The sequence below is a fragment of the Eubalaena glacialis genome, chromosome X (genome assembly GCF_028564815.1).
Source record: "Eubalaena glacialis isolate mEubGla1 chromosome X, mEubGla1.1.hap2.+ XY, whole genome shotgun sequence".
Taxonomy (NCBI): domain Eukaryota; kingdom Metazoa; phylum Chordata; class Mammalia; order Artiodactyla; family Balaenidae; genus Eubalaena; species Eubalaena glacialis.
In genome coordinates, this window is record NC_083736.1 from 118,212,792 (window position 1) to 118,233,834 (window position 21,043).

The 21,043-nt window shown below is 36.8% G+C and overlaps 1 protein-coding gene across 1 annotated transcript in view; it reads right to left on the reverse strand.

Annotated features, from left to right (window-relative positions):
* Positions 1 to 2,842: 2,842 nt before the first annotated feature.
* Positions 2,843 to 21,043, reverse strand: part of ZNF280C (zinc finger protein 280C) — a 52,847-nt gene continuing 34,646 nt past the window's right edge. Inside the window, exons 14-20 of the mRNA XM_061178416.1 lie at positions 16,295 to 16,426; positions 12,142 to 12,437; positions 11,531 to 11,671; positions 7,124 to 7,186; positions 3,596 to 3,714; positions 3,144 to 3,180; positions 2,843 to 3,018 (exon numbers count right to left, since the gene is read on the reverse strand). Of these exons, the coding sequence (XP_061034399.1) occupies positions 3,003 to 3,018; positions 3,144 to 3,180; positions 3,596 to 3,714; positions 7,124 to 7,186; positions 11,531 to 11,671; positions 12,142 to 12,437; positions 16,295 to 16,426 (804 nt within the window). The 3' untranslated portion in view covers positions 2,843 to 3,002. The remainder of the gene's footprint in view (positions 3,019 to 3,143; positions 3,181 to 3,595; positions 3,715 to 7,123; positions 7,187 to 11,530; positions 11,672 to 12,141; positions 12,438 to 16,294; positions 16,427 to 21,043) is intronic.

The following is a 21,043-nucleotide window of genomic DNA, read 5'->3' on the forward strand; positions in this document are numbered from 1 at the left end:
TAACTGCCTATAATAAGCTTAGTACTGACTGAGATGTTTTATTTAAATGAAGTAAAAAAATGATGCTATGGGACACAGAATTTTAAGAGCATTATACTTTAAGAAAATGAACCTAATATATACTGTAAGAAATAGAATCCTATGGAAGAACACAAAGGTTCACCCCTGCCTAAAATATTCCTATAGCAAGAATGTGGTTTATCGTATTTGTGAACTATGACAGAGGCAGAGAAAATATCGGTATATAAAAAGAGAACCTATGTTAAAACCACAAAGAAGTTATTTCTGGGCAAAAGTTTAAAGCTTGGTGCAATTAATACTGATGAATTATTCACCTGAAAATGGTTAAAATGGTAAATTTTATGTTATATATTTTTACCACAATTTTTGAAAAGTAAAAAAAAATGGATAGAAAGATGGTGAATGAAAAAACATCTTAGAGACAGATATGGAAATAAAGACTAGAAATATCGCCAAGTCCACTACTAAGAAACAAGCAACTTTTGGAAATTTTGGAAAATCATTTACAGCAGAAATCAGTCTGGAAAATTAAAACTAATAAATTCAACTCTTTTGACTATGAGTTACAAGTAGACTACATAACAAGTGGTCCTTGAAATTGGCTTTCAATATCTTTCTGCTATAGGCTGAGTATTTGTTTCCCCCTCCTCCCAGCCAAATTCAAATGCTGAAACCTAATCCCCAATGTGATGGTATTTGGAGGTGAGGCATCATTAGGTGATTAGGTCATGAGGGTGGAGCCCTCATGAATGAGATTAATGCCCTTGTAAAAGAGACCACAGAGAACTCTCTTGCCCTTTCCACCATGTGAGGACACAGAGAGAAGACGACTGTCTATGAACCAGGAAGCAGGTCCTCAACAGACAATGAATCTGCCAGCACCTTGATCATGGACTTCCAGCCTCCAGAACAATGAAGAATAAATTTCTATTGTTTATAAGCCATCCAATTCTGTTATAGCAGCCCAAACGGACTAAGTTTCAAAGTACAATTCAAGAAGTTCTAATGTTAAGAGGAAAAAAACCACTCATGATTGAGCCAAACAACTTCTGAGCCTGCCCACCTTTATGGTTATTAGGATTACAAAGGGACTCTTGCCACCCTTTAAAGTTCTAAAAATTAGTAAACTATACATAGTGAGCTTTTAACTGTGCTGAAGGAAAAACCAGAAGATGGATTCAACAGATAAAGCTCTCAGTCTATAGGCCAAGTAATCAGGCTTCCATGTAAGAAGCAAAGCAATGCTCCTAGTTGTATGGCAAAATCTACAGCTTTTATTCGAAGTTATTTATTAGAAAATAATTCCGGAGGCACTTTAACAATACAACTTTTATTAAAAAAATAAGTAATAACATCAAAACTGTTCAGCAAATCTATATTCAATGTAACCAAAATAAACAAACACCAAATAAAAAAAAAATATACATCTATATATATATGGGCAAGAAACAAGTGCAGTTTTTGGTCCCAATATTTTCTGGATATATTATCTTTAACCAAAGGAATTACATTAATGGCTAAGAAGACATTATGTGTTAGATGTACAGAAAATGTAACTCTAAAATTTGTTTTAAGGTCTGTAGGAAGTGTTTTTTGCCAATTCTTTATGTCTTTGACCTCACAATCACTAAGATAATGTTAATGATAGTCCCAAGATAGACAGAGGATATAATAATGTCTAAGGGTCTGAACAATTACCAAATTAAGAAGCTACCAATAGGTAGCTACATAAAATCTTGGAGAATTGTAAGGACTTTTTGGGGAGTTATTAATGAAACAAAACAAACACGAAACAAGTTTTAAAGACAAGAAATAAAAGAGGACATAACAAAATGGACGTTAATAAATTTGGTGAAGACAACATAAAACCAAGACAACAAAATTAAATTAGACTTAAAAAAAATTGAATATTAGTATTGCTGAAAACTCCTAGGGTTTAACACTGGATAAAACTTTAAATGACAGTAAAAATAACTAATTTTAGAACTGTAATTTCAGAAATTTGTTTTCCAAGAACATGAAAGTAACCTTGGTTCCCTACATAACCAGTTTTTATATTCCTTGGACTGCATGCATGCTAGAGAAAGATTAAAGGGCAGCAGCCAAAATGATTAAACTTCAACTTGGATGTTGAAGCATTGATTTGATGGGCTTTTTTCTTGGTCAGAATCGACCCATAAGCTTAAGATCAAGAACCAAAGCCCCCAGTGGGAAGTTGTGCTCAATTTGGTGGGCCTTGAGGTCATCTCTGGCCACATTAGCATCAGTCTTATGGGAGGCCAGGCATGAAGGAACGGACTCTCCCTAAGATCTGATTTCTTAAGGCCACAACCTAGAGGAGGTCTCACAGTCAAACAATTTACATTCCTTGGAAAGAGAGAACAGGCATCAGATGTGTCCATCGAAGGGGGACACTGACCAGGAGTACCCTGGACTTTTTTTGAAATTTCTGTGTTGCTTCTGCATCTGAAAAATATGAAAAATAGAACAATGACAGCCAAGGAATGAGGAAAAAGACAGCTATCTGACCTAAAATTTTAAGACTTATAAGAAATTAACTAAGAAACCAGACAAAACAGACAAAAAACGATGAACAGTCACATCTTTTGGAATGCAATATTCTGAAAGCAAGTATAGCAGAGAAAAACACAAATTATTTTAAGCAAAGCAAGAAAAGACCATAGCAACAAAAGTTATTTTTGAAGAGAGCCAACTGGAGAGAAAAGCATATGTTAAGATATGTTAACCTGACACAAAGATAAGGTGGAATAAGACTCTAGTGCCATCTGAAAGCTGAAAAGAGCTGAAAAATGAGAACTAGTGTCATGAACTTGGCTGTTTAACCGCCTTCGTATGAGAAAACACTTCAGAACTTTGAACTTAGGAAACTGCCTTTGTGTAAGAAAACACTTCAGAACTTTGAACTTAGGAAATTCCAACTTGTCTTGCACCAGGTTGCACGAGCTCCATAGAGCAGGAATCTATTTCAACAAGCGGCTTTAAAAACAAAAACAAAAACAAAATACTTTAATATTTTTCATTTCTATTAATGATACATTTAAAAAATGCAACAGTGCTAAAATCCATCAAAGAAAAATGCGCTGAATGAATATTAAACTTACGCAGAAGTGGGTCCAGAAGCTGATATACTTCCAGGAACTGAAATTAGAAGAGTTTTACATTTAAAATAGAATATATGAGGAGTGAAAAGGGGAAAGGGGGGAAGGGATAAATTAGGAGTTTGGGATTAGCAGATACAAACTACTATATATAAAACAGATAAACAACAAGGTCCTACTGTATAGCACAGGGAACTATATTCAATATCTTGTAATAAACTATAGTGGAAAAGAATCCGAAAAAGAATCTATGTATATGTGTATAACTGAATCACTTTGCTGTACACCAGAGACTAACACAACATTGTAAATCAACTATACTTCAATAAAAAAAATTTTTTAAAGAATATATGAGGAATGAAACTATCATTTTAATACGTAAGAGCCGTATTGTGGCTGATCAAAAACACTGGAATAAGTATCAGAAATCCAAAGTAACACAATTATATACGTACCATTCTCCACTATAACTTGGCAAGTATGAGTTTTACGTTGACTTAAGTGTTTAGCCATAAGATCTAAACCAGAAGAATCAGTTAGGAAATCACATTTAAGGCACACCAGAGTAATGCCCCTATGAAAAAAAGAAGACAGAAAGGTTTTTATCTTTTATGAAAATCCATATACAAGTTCAAGCATTAGTTTTCCATGTAATAACTTGATTTGTTTTTCATGTGTCATGATCACCATTTGCAAATTTTGTTATATAAGCCCGATATATATGAAACGGTATAACCATGTCTCTAGAAAATGGCATAGCCATGTCTAAATTATGCTAGCATTTAGTGCTCTATAAGCTGTTCCCTCTCATGCCGGTTTCCAAAAGATATGAGTGAAGAGAACGAAAGCCCAGTCATGACTCCACTAACTTATATAACTTGTGCAAGGTACAATCTTTCCATGCCTTTGCCCATCTGCAAAGCAAGGCTACAATATTCATCCATTCAATACACATTTTCTGAGAACCTTCGTTACATACTCTGTACTACTAGGTCTTATGGATACAAGAGTGAACAAAAAAGGATACACTCTGTGAAGCCTACAATCTAATGTCTTATTTAATTGATGATAAAATCAGAAAAGAAAGGAAGCCTTAAAAATAAATCATGCAGGGAGTTTCAGGAGGCGGAAGAGTAAGAAGTGGAGATCACCTTTCTCCCCACAAATACATCAGAAATACATCTACATGTGGAACAACTCCTACAGAACACCTACTGAACGCTGGCAGAAGACCTCAGACCTGCCAAAAGGCAAGAAACTCCCCATGTACTTGGGTAGCGCAAAAGAAAAAAGAAAAAACAGAGACAAAAGAATAGGGACGGGACCTGCACCAGTGGGAAGGAGCTGTGAAGGAGGAAAGGTTTCCACCCACTAGAAGCCCCTTCGCGGGCGGAGACTGCGGGTGGCGGAGGGGGGAAGCTTCGGAGCCATGGAGGAGAGCGCAGCCACAGGGGTGCGGAGGGCACAGCGGAGAGATTCCCGCACGGAGGATCGGTGCCGACCAGCACTCACCAGCCCAAGAGGCTTGTCTGCTCACCCGCCGGGACGGGCGGGGGCTGGGAGCTGAGGCTCCGGCTTCGGTTGGATCCCAGGGAGAGGACTGGGGTTGGCTGCGTAAACACAGCCTCAAGGGGGCTAGTGCGCCACAGCTAGCCGGGAGGGAGTCCGGGAAAAAGTCTGGAGCAGTCTCTTTTTGAATTATGGTTTTCTCAGGGTATATGCCCAGTAGTGGGATTGCTGGGTCGTATGGTAGTTCTATTTTTAGTTTTTTAAGGAGCCTTCATACTGTTCTCCATAATGGTTGTATCAATTTACATTCCCACCAACAGTTCAAGAGGATTCCCTTTCAGAGCCCATATTCTTAAATGTGACATGACACCACCTCGCCACCTTAACCCAGGTTATCTTATTAAATCAGTGTTAACTACTGTAATAGTCTTAACCAGTCTATGTGCCTCATGTAGCTACAAGTCACCTTGTATACCCCTCCAAACTGATCTTCTTTCAGTACCCTTGATTCTACACAAAACCCCAATGGCTTTCCCAACATCCTCAAATTAAAATTAAGTCCAAGTTCCCCAGCCTTTTTCAAGGATTCTGCAATCTGGATCTCAGCTCAAAACGATTTCCCCAGACTCTGAACTTAATGCTATGTTACATGAACTTCATGCTCCATTCAAACTGTACTACTTGTCATTCATTGTGTATGTCTTCTGCTTTTTTCCTGTCTGCATTTTTATTCATGCTATTTCTTCCAACTAAAATGCCCCGTGCCTCTTCTTATAAGTAGAAACCTTTCTTTCTTTTGAAATTAGTAACTCTCATTGCACTTATTACAAACCTCCTTGCATTAATTTCTGTAGTTATTTATGTTCACACCTTACTGTAAATGGTACATTCCTTGAAGGTTGGTACCAAGCCTTCTTCATCACTGTCATCTTTATAGGACTTGCTACATTGTGTTATACATAATAGATGTACAATAAATAAAGAATGAACACTGCATTTTAACAAAATATTAATTACAAAATTTATTGCTTTGTAAAATTACAAGTATGAAAACTCCCATACACAGAAAATAACCAATTTTCTGTTTAAATTTGAGATCCACCCAAGGTAAGAAAAAAGCACCTCGGATCTTTAAAGTCATACAGTTAATTTAAGAACCAAACACAAAACTGTGTTTGACAATAGTGAGGTAAAAATCACATTAAATTCTCATCTTTACAAATCCTTTTCATTACTATAAAAATTTTTAGTACAGGTTAATACCTAAATATAGTTTATCAGAAACTTCTAATGCCTTGAATTTAGTAATATTTTAAAAATAGCACTAATATATTTTAAAAATGGAATCAAACTTTCCTCTGCCTATGAGCTATTTGTCTATCATCCACAGACTCTACATATGTCACTTTCAATATTAATTTACTCAACAAATATTTATGGAATGCCTATCATGTGCCAGGCACTATTCAATGCCCAGCAAATGTCTGGCATAGCTCAGTATCTGAACTACACACATTCTAGTGAGAAGATATAGACAATAAACAAGAGGGTGAAATATACAATGTACAATACATTGAACAGTAAAAAGCTGCCATGAAGTAAAAACAAAACAAGAAAGGGAGATAGGGAGTGCTGGGGGTGGGGCCCGGGGAAAGGATGCTACTTTAAATGGGGCGGTCCAGGAAAGGCTCACTCATTGGAGGAGAGACCTAAAGGAGCTACCTAAAGGTAGCTACCATGGGAGCTAGCTACCCATGCAGATATCTGGGGAAGAGGAAATGAGGCAAAAGGAATAATAAATACAAAGGTCCTGAGACACAGCATCCCCTCTTCTACTTTTCCACTAACCCAAAGCATCAAAACAAGTATTGGCTAAACTTAAAGTCTATGTCTTAGCCTCCTGCTACAAAGATCTTGACACTGGTATTTTAAATAGCAATGAGAACTTAAACAAAGGAATATGGAGTGAAAATGAATTAGAAGAATGTGAAAAAAAATGGTGCTTAGTGGATTCTGAGCTAAGTGTGTGTGGTATAACCAAAATGAATTATCAATGCCTTTAGAAATGTTCACAACAATTCCTCTGAACAGTAAACAAGTTGTGTACTTTTATTTCAAAAATAAAAAAGCCCCAAGGATTATGAAGGCTATATATTGATCACAACCAAAGTAGTGTTAGTCACTTTACTAGGCATCTTAAAAGTCTTTTAAATTTTCAAATATTGCTGGAGAGCCTTATTTTTTTAATTTTATAATGCAAATTCATGAAAGTTTCACCTTAATGCCTGACATCACTGAAACAAGTTTAGCTAGAGAATATAGGCAATCCCCTCTTTGAGCTAAGGATATAAAGTACAGAACTCTATTATGTCTAGTAGCAATCATTTCATTTTCCAAACTAGGCACTCCAGCATCAGGTTAAAAAGCTACTATAATTTTTCAATAGAGAGAATGAAAAAAGATCGAGCAGTTACCTGAGAGTTCCAGAATGCTTCTTAAAAATATAAAACCGTTTAGTTGGCTGGTTGCTATGAGAGCTGGAGAGACAAAAGACAAATGAGATTTTATTATACAATAAGTCATTAATTAATTTTATGACCAGTTTTCAAGCCTATGCTTAGTTTCTTAGTTTTGAATAAAAGACCATGATTTAAATTATAAAACTCTATTAGCATCTCTGTTTAATTCAAGATTTTTATCTTACGTTTCATTTTCCCTGTGTGTTTTCGAACAACATATTTCCCTGAGAATAATCTTAAATGATCATACCTCACCATTATAAAAAAAAAACCTTTAGAGTTAAAAATGCAAAGAGCATCAAATTAATTTTTTCAACTGTTAAGAGTTGAGAACAACTTAAAAGGTATTGGCTAATGTGTTTTGCTGTAATATAAATTGTTATGAATAATAATTATTACTTTCTAATCTTGATATACTTAGCCCAGGGGACCAATCTGAATGATCCTGGAAGTAAATGTTTCTTGGGCTAAATGACATTACTTACCATCAGTAAAATGAAACATTTAAAGAATCTTTTGCAATTACTAGGAGAGCTTTTAAAGAACGCAAATTAAAAGCAGAGCTCATGAGTTAAAACAATACTTTCTCTATGCACAGAACATAAAACCGCTAACCAAATTTTGCAGCCAATGCTAACAGCTTTTATACCCCCTTTTAAACTGATAAGGAAAGCTTTCCTGTATTAGAAAGTCAGGCAGAATTAGCTGGGATTAGTGTAGCACAGTATTACTTAAACTGTGGTCCATAGACCAGCAGCATCCGTATCACCTGGGAGCTTATTAGGAATACAAAGTCTCAGCTCCCACTCCAGACCTACTGAATTAATCTCTGGTGGTGGAGCCCAGAAATCAGTTTCAACAAGTTTTTCAGACGATTCTTATGCAAGATAAAGTTTGAAAAGTACTAGCCCTAGCTTGCACTGACAGATCCAAACCAGACAACACATCAAGTCAATGGTTACCCTTAGACACACAGTAACTATCATCAGCATACCATGTATACATGGGAAAAGAATGGCTACCTATAATCCCAAGAAAAAATCCTCAGAATAGGTGCTATGGTGAATACAAAGAACTACTCTCTCAAGTAGGTAAGACATAGACACATATTTAATATGAGGCAGAATAGCTGAGTAGTACAGAACTCAAAGAAACAACTGATTCCTACGAGTGGCTGTGGTGATCAGATACTTCACAGAAGGTAAAATGAAAGGGAAGGAGAAGGGCATTCCAAAGAATAAGGAAAAGTCACTTTAGATATTGAATATGGGACAAACTATACATTGGGGAAGATTAATTAATCTGGGAGGCTTGACTTCTGTATGATTACAGAGTTGGTATGGGCTGAGAATAAAGATACTCAACCTCTGAGAAAAATGAAGCTTCTGTATGTACAGAGCTTAATCCTATGACAAAAGTCCACATGGGTCGGAGTGAGGGTATCCAATTAACGTGGAGGTACTTGAGGCAACCAGGAAAGCAAGGCACCAATGAAGTAGGGGAAACACAGAGAGAGCTTCAAGGCCCTTAGAAGAGCAGAAGTGGAAGATTTCAGTTCTATATGAGGCTGACGATGAGTAAGCAATCAGTGTGCATGATGACAATGCAGTGCAGGGTTGGGGCTAACTGGAAATTAGAAAAAGGCTACGAAGGAAGCCTGGAGCCAATTGGGAATATTTTGGCATAGAATGGGGTTAGAGGTCCTACAGGACAGTTGAGGAGCCTATGGAAAATGGGAAAGGAGAGGACAGAATGATCCATGGGTTTAAGAAACACCAAAGATAATTTCCAATTTAATCTCTTGGAAATTAGGGGCAGAATTAAAGCCCCATCGGGGCAGCCATGTGCTTGGCACAGAATAAGAGACCAGCATTCTCCCCAGCAGTATACTGAGAGAAAGGTTGGCTGTGGTCTGGTGTGGAACAACTGAGGTATGGGTGCAGAACCACTGCAGTAGTTGTGAGGCAGAGTGGTAAATTACAGAAGATGGACTTTCAGGAAGCCATGATGAATGGTGGCAGATCAAGAGAACTCCACAGGCTTCAGAAACTTAAAGTGTATTATTTCCAGGTGATGCTCCACATTTATGGAAATAATGCATGGAGACAGACTGAGCTTAAAGGGTATTGAGGTGATAAGAGTTTGGATCCCAGACAGACAAAAATGTTTGACTTATTTGTGTCCTGTATAAATGCCACTGAGTTAAAGGTGAAAATATCTATCAAATAGTTAGAGATGAAGAGTTGGATCTCAGGAAAACTCAGCATTGAAATTGGAGGATTTACAGTTGAAAGGTAAAAGATAAAACTCTGAGAGTGGTTGAAGTACCAAGAAAAGAAACGTAAAGAGGCAAGAAGAGCTGAAGAAAGAAAAGGTAATGAAACAGAGGAGTAGCAAACAAGAAAAAAATGGTGGTAATAGTTTAAGAGAAGTTGAGAAGAGTTTCAAAAGTGAGTGATCGAAAGTATCAAATACTCTAAAGAAGTCATGGAGGAGTAAGAATGAAAAGCAGTGAGTACACTGAGTGATTAGGACATGACTGATAACCTTCAAAGGGGCAGCTTGAACTGATAGATGGGGGTGATACTCAAATTACAAAGGGTAAAGAAATGACAAACAAGATAGTAAAGAATACTCTTTACAAATGTTGACAGTAAAAGGAAGATAAGAAAATATGCAAAGTAAAGGCAAATCTCCCTCATCCTAAAAAAAAAAAAAAATACCTGAAAATATTTGCAGGCAGAAGGAATGTGGTAGAGAGAAAAAGATGAAATGAAGGTGCATAAGATTATGGAGGAAATGGAGGAGATGAGGGGCAGGATTAACTTTGAAAAAGAGGACATATCTTTTTCTGAGATTAATGTCTGGATAAAGGGAAAAAAAACGAGGTAGAAAGAGGTTAACCTTGGGAAAAATGAAAAGGATGACCTCTGAGTAACTAGTAGGCAAGGTTAACAACTGAGAGACTAGAATAAAATCTTGAAGGTACTGAAAAGGATTTAAACATGTTGTAGATAAAAACAAAGGGGTATTTTTAAAAAGACAGGACCACATTAAAGTTAAAGATCAGGAATTCAGAGCTGACTGAATCAAGCACAGTTTGGTGGTCTAGAATTGAGCATAGAGAAAGATCAAAAAGGATAAGAGAGTCAAGGATAGCAAGGTTAAGCATGATTGAAGATGTAAAGGATTCTAGAACAAAAAACAAAGCAACATTCAAAACAGATGAACTTGAGGGTGAAGTTGACTATACGATTGGATTGGTGATGCTGGACTGGAAAGAGGGGTCAAGACTGAAAGTCCTGGGGTAATGAGATTTCAAAACGAATGAATATTGTATATGATGAGGTAAAATTGGATGGTGGTAAAGAAGGGGGTACAACACATCAGAGGTGGATGTGAAGTGCTGGCATTAAAGAAGTCAAGGCAACATGATGACAGGCTGATCATCAAGGGGAAAAAAAACAACAACTGAGAGCTAAGTTCTGAAGGCATTAAAAAATGTGGGCAAATCCTTGAAAGTGGTAGTTAACTATGACCATAAAGTAATGTAGAGGTCTTGTTATGATTTGCAAGAAAACCACTTTTATTGGTTATACCTTATTTCTGACTGAAAATAAATGGAACTACCTCAATCCGAATAATCAACTTAGTATATTTATATCTGAATAATTTTTGTCTATTAAAAAAAATCTATCCCGGAGGCATAAAGTACCAATGAGGTTCAAATGAAAGTAATGTGGCCTCTGAAGTCTTTCTCTAGCAATAGAGTACATGGTAGGTGCTCAAATAATGTAAATAGAATTGATATATGAAAAGAAATTCCAACAGTAGCGTCATGACCGGAATATCCCTGTACTCCCTCATTTCACATTCATCAAATGAATGCAAAGATAGATGGCTTGAAAGACAAATGGACAGATGGATGAGAGAGAGAGCGAGCGCGAGAGAGCGAGCACGAGAGAGCGAGCATGTGAGCACCGATGACGTTCCTGGCGTCTCTGACAAAGCTGAAGTCTCTAAAAGTTGACTGCTTTGAAGTGCATAACACTCACGTGGTTACATGTATTTATTTGATAAATATTTTGGAAACATTTAAAATTTTATGGACCACTTTTTGAAAGACTTCGAAAAATAATTTCCCTAACAAACCTATTCTAATTTCATTAGTCTAACTGTTCTTGAAATTTTTGTTCCACTAATTTCATGAGTTATTATGCTGGAAAACAGTATTGGGTAATATCCTAGAAGTTCCCTGTTGCTAGATCTTTTTAGATCCTTGATGTGACAAACTGGCTTTGTTTTCAAAAACCAAATATCTTGAATGGCAGTTTTGACTGGCAGTGTACATGTTTAACTCACCTCACCATATGGTTTACAAAGGCTTTGTTACAGTTTGTTTTGTATCTGCAAAAATTACAGTGCATATATATTGAAAAGTGGCTTGCAAAATCTTTTATTCTGGAACGACACTCAATGCACTTGTGAACTCCCCGAAGACACCTTATGGAGACAGAAAAAAATGATAAAAATATATTGTAAAACAAAAAAATAAAGTAAAGCCTTATTAATGTTTTATTAATTGAAGCCAAGGTGTTTAAATTAAATCTTTAAATAGAGACTTATAATTTGAAAATTTGCTTGGAAACAACAGGCTAGAATAAGTAAAAAAGTCTAATACCAGTTAATGTTTCCTTGGAATAAAAAGGATCACATTAACAATTCAACTATCACAAGATATAAGCATAAAATATAAGATTAGTGTAAAAGATGACAATTATACAATAAACTCAGTAATTCAAGTTCTGTTCAGCAGTTGTAAAAAGTACCTTTTTATTATCTTCTTGGCCTTCATGCCAGATAAGTGATTATCATGTAAACGTGCATACCTAGTGATATGCTAAGCTATATTAAAATAACCTTTAATATTTAATATTAAATTAGGATTGTATATCAGGAATAAAAGATATTACCTTAAGTTCTTCAAAGCTATGCTGATTTTATTCTTCCTGTTGCGCTCTTTCTTTTGCTTGTAATAGGTTTTTGCTTTATATTCAAATGCACCTCTACCTTGCTTACTTGCAGTGGACGTAGCTGCACAAGGCTTTCTTGTCTTATATTTACTTTCATTAGCTCTTGTAGGATTTTCAGCAGTTGTACTTGTAGACTTTGGAGGTGAGACCTGAAGAGAAGAAGTGCCTGGAGTATTCTTGGAAGATGTAGTTGATGACCCTGAATGAAGAGGTCCAACTGAAGCTCGAATAGTAACCTATAAAAATGAAGGCAATATACATTTTTAGAAAATTAAGCATCACATTAATATTAAAAAGATCACACATTATGCAGGCCATAATTGGTTTTTGACAAGGATGCCAAAACAATTCAGTGAGGGAAACAACAGTATTATCAACAAATGGTGCTGGGACAACTGGATATCTACATGCAAAAGAATGAATTTGGACCCCTACCTCATACTAAATACAAAAATTAACTCAAAATGTATCAAAGACCAGACTGTAAGAGCTAAAACTCTAAAACTCTTAGAAGAAAACATAGGAGTAAATCTTCATGACCTTGGGTTAGGCAATGATTTCTTAAATATGATACTGAAAGCACAAGCAACCAAAGAAAGAATAGATAAATGGACTTGGTAAAAATTAAAATTTTTGTGCTTCGAAGGACACTATTAAGAAAGTTAAAAGATAACCACAGAATGAGAGAAAATATTTGCAAATCATATCTCTAATAAGGGACTTGTATACAGAATATATAAAGAACTCTTACAACTCAATAAAAAGACAAATAACCCAATTAACAAATGGGCAAATGATCTGAATAGACATTTCTTCAAAGAAGATATACACATGAAATAAGCACATGAAAAGATGCTCAACATCATTAGTCATTAAGGAAATGCAAATCAAAACTCCAGTAATGTATCACCTCAGACCAACTAAATGACTATAATGAAAAAGACAGGTAGCAGCATGTGCTGACAGGATGTGGAGAAATTGCAGCCCTCATATATTGCTGGTGGGAACGTACAGTGGTGCAGTAGCTTTGGAAAACAGTTTGGCAGTTCTTCAAAATGTTAAACATAAGAGTTATTATATAATCCTAGGTGTTCCACTCCTAGCAATTCCACTCAAGAGAAATGTACACACAAAAACTTGTACATGAATTTTCATGAGAGCATTATTCATTACAGCCAAAAAGTGGAAACAATCCAAATGCTCATCAACTTATGAGTGAATAAATAAAATATGGTATATCCATACAATGGAATAATATTCAGCCATAAAAAAGAATAAAGTACTGATACACAAGTACTAATACAGCCTTAAAAAGGAACAAAGTACTGATACAAGCTACAATATGGATGAACCTCAGAAACATTATGCTAAGTGAAAGAAACCAGTCATAAAAGACCACATATTGTATGATTCCATTTGTATGAAATGTCCAGAATAGGAAAACCAACAGGGATGGAAAACAGATTAAAGTTTGCCTGTTGCTGGTGGAGGGGAAATTGGGAGTGACTACTAATGGATATGGGGTCTCTTTAGGGGGTGATAAAATGTTCTAAAATAGATTGTAGTGATGTTTTCACAACTCTGTGAATATGCTAAAAACCACTGAATTGTATACTTTAAATGGGTGAATCGTATGGTATATGAATTACATGTCAATAAAGCTGTTACCAAAAAAAAAATCACTGCAATACAAAAAGTTAAACATCAGAGTATAAACTACAATCAGGTAAGTCTCGCATTTATTCTAAATGGTCATACCAATTAAATGAAATTTACCTCAGTATTTATTTACTGTTGTAATACTAGTTTTGTATTGATAGCATTTATATGTTAACACAGATAGTAATGGGTCAAAAGAGCACATTCCATGGCTATTTTATGCTCTGATATAACTAAACAGCTTTGGCAAATATAGAGGTCAAAATTTAAATCTCAAATCCTGAAATAACTCTGGAAAGGCATGCATTACTCTTTGGTAACTATAAGACAGATCTCCAGAATCACTGTTAACACCTGAAACTTATATAATATTGTACATCAACTATACCTCAATTAAAAACAACAATGCACCCCCCCAAAAAAACCAGATCTCCAGTAAATGTGACCTTCTCTCTCTGGGGGTTCTTCAGGCAAAGGTTACTACTGTGGAGGTTACATCAATTCATCATACAGCATGGAGAATTTAATAATATTCAGAATTTTCTTAGAGGGAACTAATATAAAATTTCTCATTTAATATTCAGAAAAAGAAATGTCTGATTATACCCATTGCTTGATAATGAAAAACAGTCACCTATATATTTGGTATCATACAAAAAGCACTGAACTAGGAGTCAAAAGACCTGAGGTTAAATTTCAGTACTACCTCTTCCTAGCCATGTGACCTTGAGTAAGTAACTTATCCTCTCTAAGTCTCATCTGTAATATGGGAATAATACCTGCCTTCTCTACCTCACTGGTTTGCTACAGGGATTAAATAATAGAATGTATGAAAAAGCACATGGAAAGCTTAATTCTGAAGTGCTAAGAAGACATTTAGTATCATTTATTAATAATATCATAATTATAGTATACTAATTATTACTATTATTATTAATAAGGGAAGATACGAGAGAGGATTGCACTGCTTATGTTAGTATTCTGCGTGTCTTGTTCCAGCATGGAATGAATGGACTACAGGGAAGGATACTGGATAGCTTCTCTCCCTCTAGACCTTCAGAGCATTGCTTTACATTATTTTAATGAACTCAAATAGCAGACATACTCACATCAAAGTTTAGTACTCAAATATAAGTACTAAATGCTTGGGAATTATTTCACTTTGGATTGTGCATCCCTCTACTGGAGCAAATAGCCAAAAGCTGACTTTACATAAAAGAAGTCAAAGAAAACAGATGTACATAAGGCAGAGGGAAAATGAAATTTGTAGTCAGATGTGTGTTTGCTCACTTAACACTGCAATGCTAATCAAGAGAATTTGCTTCTCTAAGAGTAGACTCAGTAATACCAACTTCAACAAACTACGGCATTCAAGGCATTATGACAGATGTTGGAGACACAAAGATAAATTAAACATGATTCCTCACCAGCTGAAGCAGACATGTACGCTGCCAACTGGAAAAGCTAAAAAACAGACTATAGAATATTTTTTTTTAAAGTTAAGTTTTTTTTAAAATTAATTAATTAATTAATTTATTTTTGCTGCGTTGGGTCTTTGCTTCTGTGCGGGCTTTCTCTAGTTGCGGCGAGCGGGGGCTACTCTTCGTTGCGGTGCGTGGGCTTCTCATCGCAGTGGCTTCCCTTGTTGTGGAGCACGGGCTCTTAGGTGTGTGGGCTTCAGTAATTGTGGCTCACGGGCTCTAGAGCGTGGGGTCAGTAGCTGTGGTGCATAGGCTTAGCTGCTCCGCGGCATGTGGGATCTTCCCGGACCAGGGCTTGAACCCGTGTCCCCTGCATTGGCAGGCAGATTCTTAACCACTGCACCACCAGGCAAGTCCCCAGACTATAGAATATTGAAACAGGGCTTCCCTGGTGGCACAGTGGTTGAGAATCTGCCTGCCAATGCAGGGGACACGAGTTCGAGCCCTGGTCTGGGAAGATCCCACATGCCGCGGAGCGACTAAGCCTGTGAGCCACAACTACTGAGCCTGCGCATCTGGAGCCTGTGCTCTGCAACGGGAGAGGCCGCGACGGTGAGAGGCCCGCGCACCGCAATGAAGAGTGGCCCCCGCTCGCTGCAACTGGAGAAAGCCCTCGCACAGAAACGAAGACCCAACACAGCCAAAAATAAATAAATAAATAAATAAATTTATTTAAAAAAAAAAGACTATTGAAACAACACAATGACTCAGTCTACAGTTAATATAGTTGCACTCACTGCAAAGGAATATGCTCCAATATAGCACATTTCAATCAACTCAAAAAACAATGGATAAAAAATTTTCTTTCCAAGCATAAGAATGATAAAACCTAAAATTAAAATTTTAATGACAACCAGAAGTCAATTTTTAATATTATATTGAATAGATAAAAACAGGCAGGGGTTTATTTCTATTATCATACAATGTTAAAATACAACATATTTAAAACTCACTTTTGTACCAGGAGGCAATCCTTCTAGCTCTTTAGGCTTTATAAATGTCCGATGCTGGGTCTTGTGATCCAGTTTCTCTTTGTAGGTCAAAAATTGTAGTCTGCATTTTGTACAACGATGAACTCCTTTCTTCTGTTTACAATAAATATTAGAAATAATATTAGAAAATAATTTCTACCACCACAAATCCCGAGACCTGAAATTGCTCTTTTTTTTTTTTTTTTAAACATCTTTATTGAAGTATAATTGCTTTACAATGGTGTGCTAGCTTCTGCTTTACAACAAAGTGAATCAGTTACACATATACATATGTTGCCATATCTCTTCCCTCTTGCATCTCCCTCCCTCCCACCCTCCCTATCCCACCCCTCTAGGTGGTCACAAAGCACCGAGCTGATCTCCCTGTGCTATGCGGCTGCTTCCCACTAGTTATCTATTTTACATTTGGTAGTGTATATATGTCCATGACACTCTCTCACCCTGTCACATCTCACCCCTCCCCCTCCCCATATCCTCAAGTCCATTCTCTAGTAGGTCTGTGTCTTTATTCCCATCTTGCTGAAATTGCTCTTAATTCTAATAGCTAAAGAATTTTAAAACCAGAATTTTACCACATCCTATCATAAATAATTCCAAACTATTTCATTTTTTACAAGTACTTCTTGCATTAGTATTTGAGTTTCAAAAGTATTTGTTATCATACAGGCAATCAATATAATTATATCAATTAGATTACAATGGGACAAGTCCTATACTATTTGTAGTGTGAGTTTATCTAATTATTAATTTGAAGTATAAACTATTCAAACATATGATACCATGAAAATGAGCTATATTTTTATTCTTGGAAAGATCAAATAATTTTTGTTATTTCCATTTGTTTCACAAGTTAGTAAACTGAACTTTCTAAAACCAAACAAATTTAACCAGACACTCCCAAGAAAGTTATGTTATAGAAATGGTTGTATATGTCAGTGTTTGTCCAATAGAACTTTAAACAGTGATGATAATGTGCTATACTGCACTGTCTGATATGGTATCCACTGCCACATGTGGTTATTGAGTTCTTCAAATGTGGCAAGTGCAACAGAGAAATCGATTTTTAAATTTTATTTAATTTTAATTTTAAATTAATTTAAATTTAAATAGATGCATGTGGCTAGTGACTGATATTGGACGGCATGGTTACAGAAGCATAAATCAGAACAACTGATCTGAATTTACTATTTGAGAACCCCTTGACTATGTTCCTTCTGAAACCTGGTCATATTATTACTTTACCAATAGGAAACAGGACCGAAGAGAGATGTAAGGCACTTGCTCACAGCTAGTTAGTGTTCTTTCTACTACATATTAGCAACTGCAGTTTTTTTGTATATGCTGTCATCAATTAAAATATGTATTGTACATTCATCTGTAAATTTGGAACAACGTACAAATATAAAAATGTTTTATCTAAAGCTGTATCTCCACAGGTTCATCACTATTTGCATTTAAAACACAAATAAACATTTAGGAAAAATCAAATGAGGTAACATACATTAAAGTACCTAGCCATTACTGGTGCACAGCAGGCATTTGATAAATAAAAATTCCTTACAAAGTTCAAAGCAATAGGTAAACATAATGTACTTGTATTACTATTTTAGTTTCATCTTAAGAAGTATGGTTAATGGGATCATATCATAGGTACAGCCAACATAAACAGATTCACCCAAATGAACTCGAGAGGGGAAAGAGGGGGAAAAAAAAACTCAGTCAAGAAGCTGACAGCAAGGTAACATGACAGAAAGTTCCCCAGATATAGTTCCCAGAAATCTTTTCTCTACCTGTACCTATATCTCATCCAGTTTCATGACTTTAAATAGTATTCATCCAACTGCCTACTCAACATCACTACTTGATATCTAACATGCACTTCAAATCAACATGGACAAAATTAAACTCTAGATTTTCCCCCATCCACCCTGAAAAAAAATCTGTTCCTTCCCTAATCTTCCCAATATCTCAATAGATGGGAACGTCATTCTTGCAGCTGCTCAGAAAGAAAGAACTTGGTCACTCTTAACTCTTTCTCTCACACCCCACTGATAAAACCTTTTAGCTCTACCTTCAAAAGCATAATCTTTCCACTTGTCATCACCTCCGACCACTGCCACCAGATCAGTCCAAGCCACTCACCCGCACTCTCACAATAGCCTCCTACCTTCTTGTTTCCACTCTTTCCTCCCAACAGTCTATTCTCTCCATAGCAGCCAGAATAATCTCTCACATGCCTAAACACTCCAATGGCTTCCCATAACACTCCAAAATCCTGACTCTGGCTTACAAGGCCATATACTATCTTCCCCGCATTCTATTGATACAACCTCATTTCCTACTACTCTTCCTCCCACTTGTTTACCATGCTCCAGCCACACTGGCCTCCTTGTTGCTTCTTGAACATCTAGATATATGCTCACCTCACTGCCTACTTACTGTTCCCTCTGCCTGGAACATTCGCTCCCAGATAGCCACATGGCTTAATCCCTTATTTCCTCTGGAGAGGCTTCTTTGACCACCCCATATAAAAAAACGGAAGCTACTCTTTCACCTCCTAAGCCCTGGCATTCCCTATCCTCATGTATTTCCTTCCTATGGTACTTATTACCAGCTGGCATACAGATATATTCAGACATAATACACATTCTCATTCTCTCTCCCCCCTGCCACCATAATGCAAATTCCAGAGGGCACAAACTTTGTTTTGCTCACTTCTGTAAAACAGTCCCTGGCATATATTAAACAGTAAATAAATATTTGTTAAATAACCAGTAAGGCAGGCAGCAAGAGACTGACAGAGAGTGCACATGAGAAGCAAGCACAACTCAACTAGTTCAAAATGTCTGCCATTCCATTCAATGAGCATTTGCCCAGAGCCCTGAGATGGGGACATTAACTTACTGTTCCCTTAGATGGACTCAAGTCTTTCATATCTCTCTTATGCATGTATACCTGTGATGTGCTGAGAATAATACAGTACGTTTTTTATTTTTATTTTTTTATTTTATTTATTTATTTTTTAATTTTTTTTTGGCTGTGTTGGGTCTTCGTTTCTGTGCGAGGGCTTTCTCTAGTTGCGGCAAGCGGGGGCCACTCTTCATTGCGGTGCGCGGGCCTCTCACTATCGCGGCCTCTCTTCTTGCGGAGCACAGGCTCCAGACGCGCAGGCTCAGTTGTGGCTCACGGGCCTAATTGCTCCGCGGCATGTGGGATCTTCCCAGACCAGGGCTCGAACCCGTGTCCCCTGCATTGGCAGGCAGATTCTCAACCACTGCGCCACCAGGGAAGCCCCCAGTACGTTTTTTAAATAACATGATGTTCAACCAAAAAAATGGTGACCTATTCCAAGGATAGAGAAAAAAATTGTGTTGAACTTTTTGACAAGGATACTATATCTTTTGGGTGATTTGAGGGTTTTCAAGGCTAATTCTGACTCTCCGTAATATCTGCCTTTAGACCTAATGTCAGTGAAGAATGACTCTGTGGTAAAAGCTTGGGCCCTAGGTCAATTTTTGGCTCTGCCAACTATTAGAGAATGTGACACTGGGCAAGGTAACTTACTTACTTTCTATAAAGCTTTGTTTCCTTATCTATGAAATGGAAATGATCGCATACCTGCTTTGTAGAGTGGTTGTAAGGATCAGACAAGATAATGCAAGTAAAAGCACTAGTGGCTGTCATACAGCAAGTGATTAGTATATGTTAACTGCTTGTTATTACTATAAAGATCTAATGAGGTTATTTAACACATCTGAAATCCTTCATCCTTTCTTAAAAGTTGTACAAACTGCATTGTTAGCTCTGAAATCACTCAATACATAATAATCTATTCTTTTAAGGAAAAGGTTACAACCAAAGTCTTTAAAAAGAATAAAATGAGCCACAGACTCAACAATTCTTATGGTCTAAAATTGCCCTAGTATCATCTCAATTACAAGCTTATAATCTTGCTCAGCTATGGTTTTTCAGTCTTTTGTGAACAATTATATACAAACTGAAATACTTTGAAGGATGCCTGACGACGCTTCTTATTGATAGAGTCTTTCCTCTATTGATTGCTGACTGCCTACCTCTTAGGTACTCCAAACTTACAAAAAAATTGGGCACCCATGGTGTGTCAGTAGTCCCAAGACTACTCCCCGGTTTGATGATTCAATATAAGGACTTATAGGGCTTAAAAGCTGTTATACTCACAGCTATGATTTATTACAGTGACAGGATACAGAACAGGATTAATAAAGGAAACAAGTGCATCGGGTGAAGTCTGGAGGATACTGGCGCCAGTCTCCAAGTGCCCTCTCCCAGTGGAGCTGCATAGGACATGCTCATCAATCCCCCAGCAACTAACTGCAGCAACAGGTATGAAGTTTTTTGGTTTTGTTTTGTGTTGTTTTATTTTGTTTTCCAGGGAAGCTCTCTTTGAGTCTAAGAGCCCAGGTTTTTCATGGGGTTCAGTCACCAAATCTTCAGACTCCAGAAGAAAAGCAGGCGTTCACCATAAGCATATTTTTGCACAAGATCTAGAAAAGCTGGTACCACATGGCTCAAGGTTCCAGGCGTGTAAAACACTCATCAATTAATAACAAAGGCTCAGTTTCCAGAGTTAGCCAAGGGCTAGTTATGCAAGTAGACTCTTCTGAAAATGTGCATGATTTGAGCAACTCAGACCTGCTGGGTTAACGCTTTCCTATATATGTGGCAAGTTAA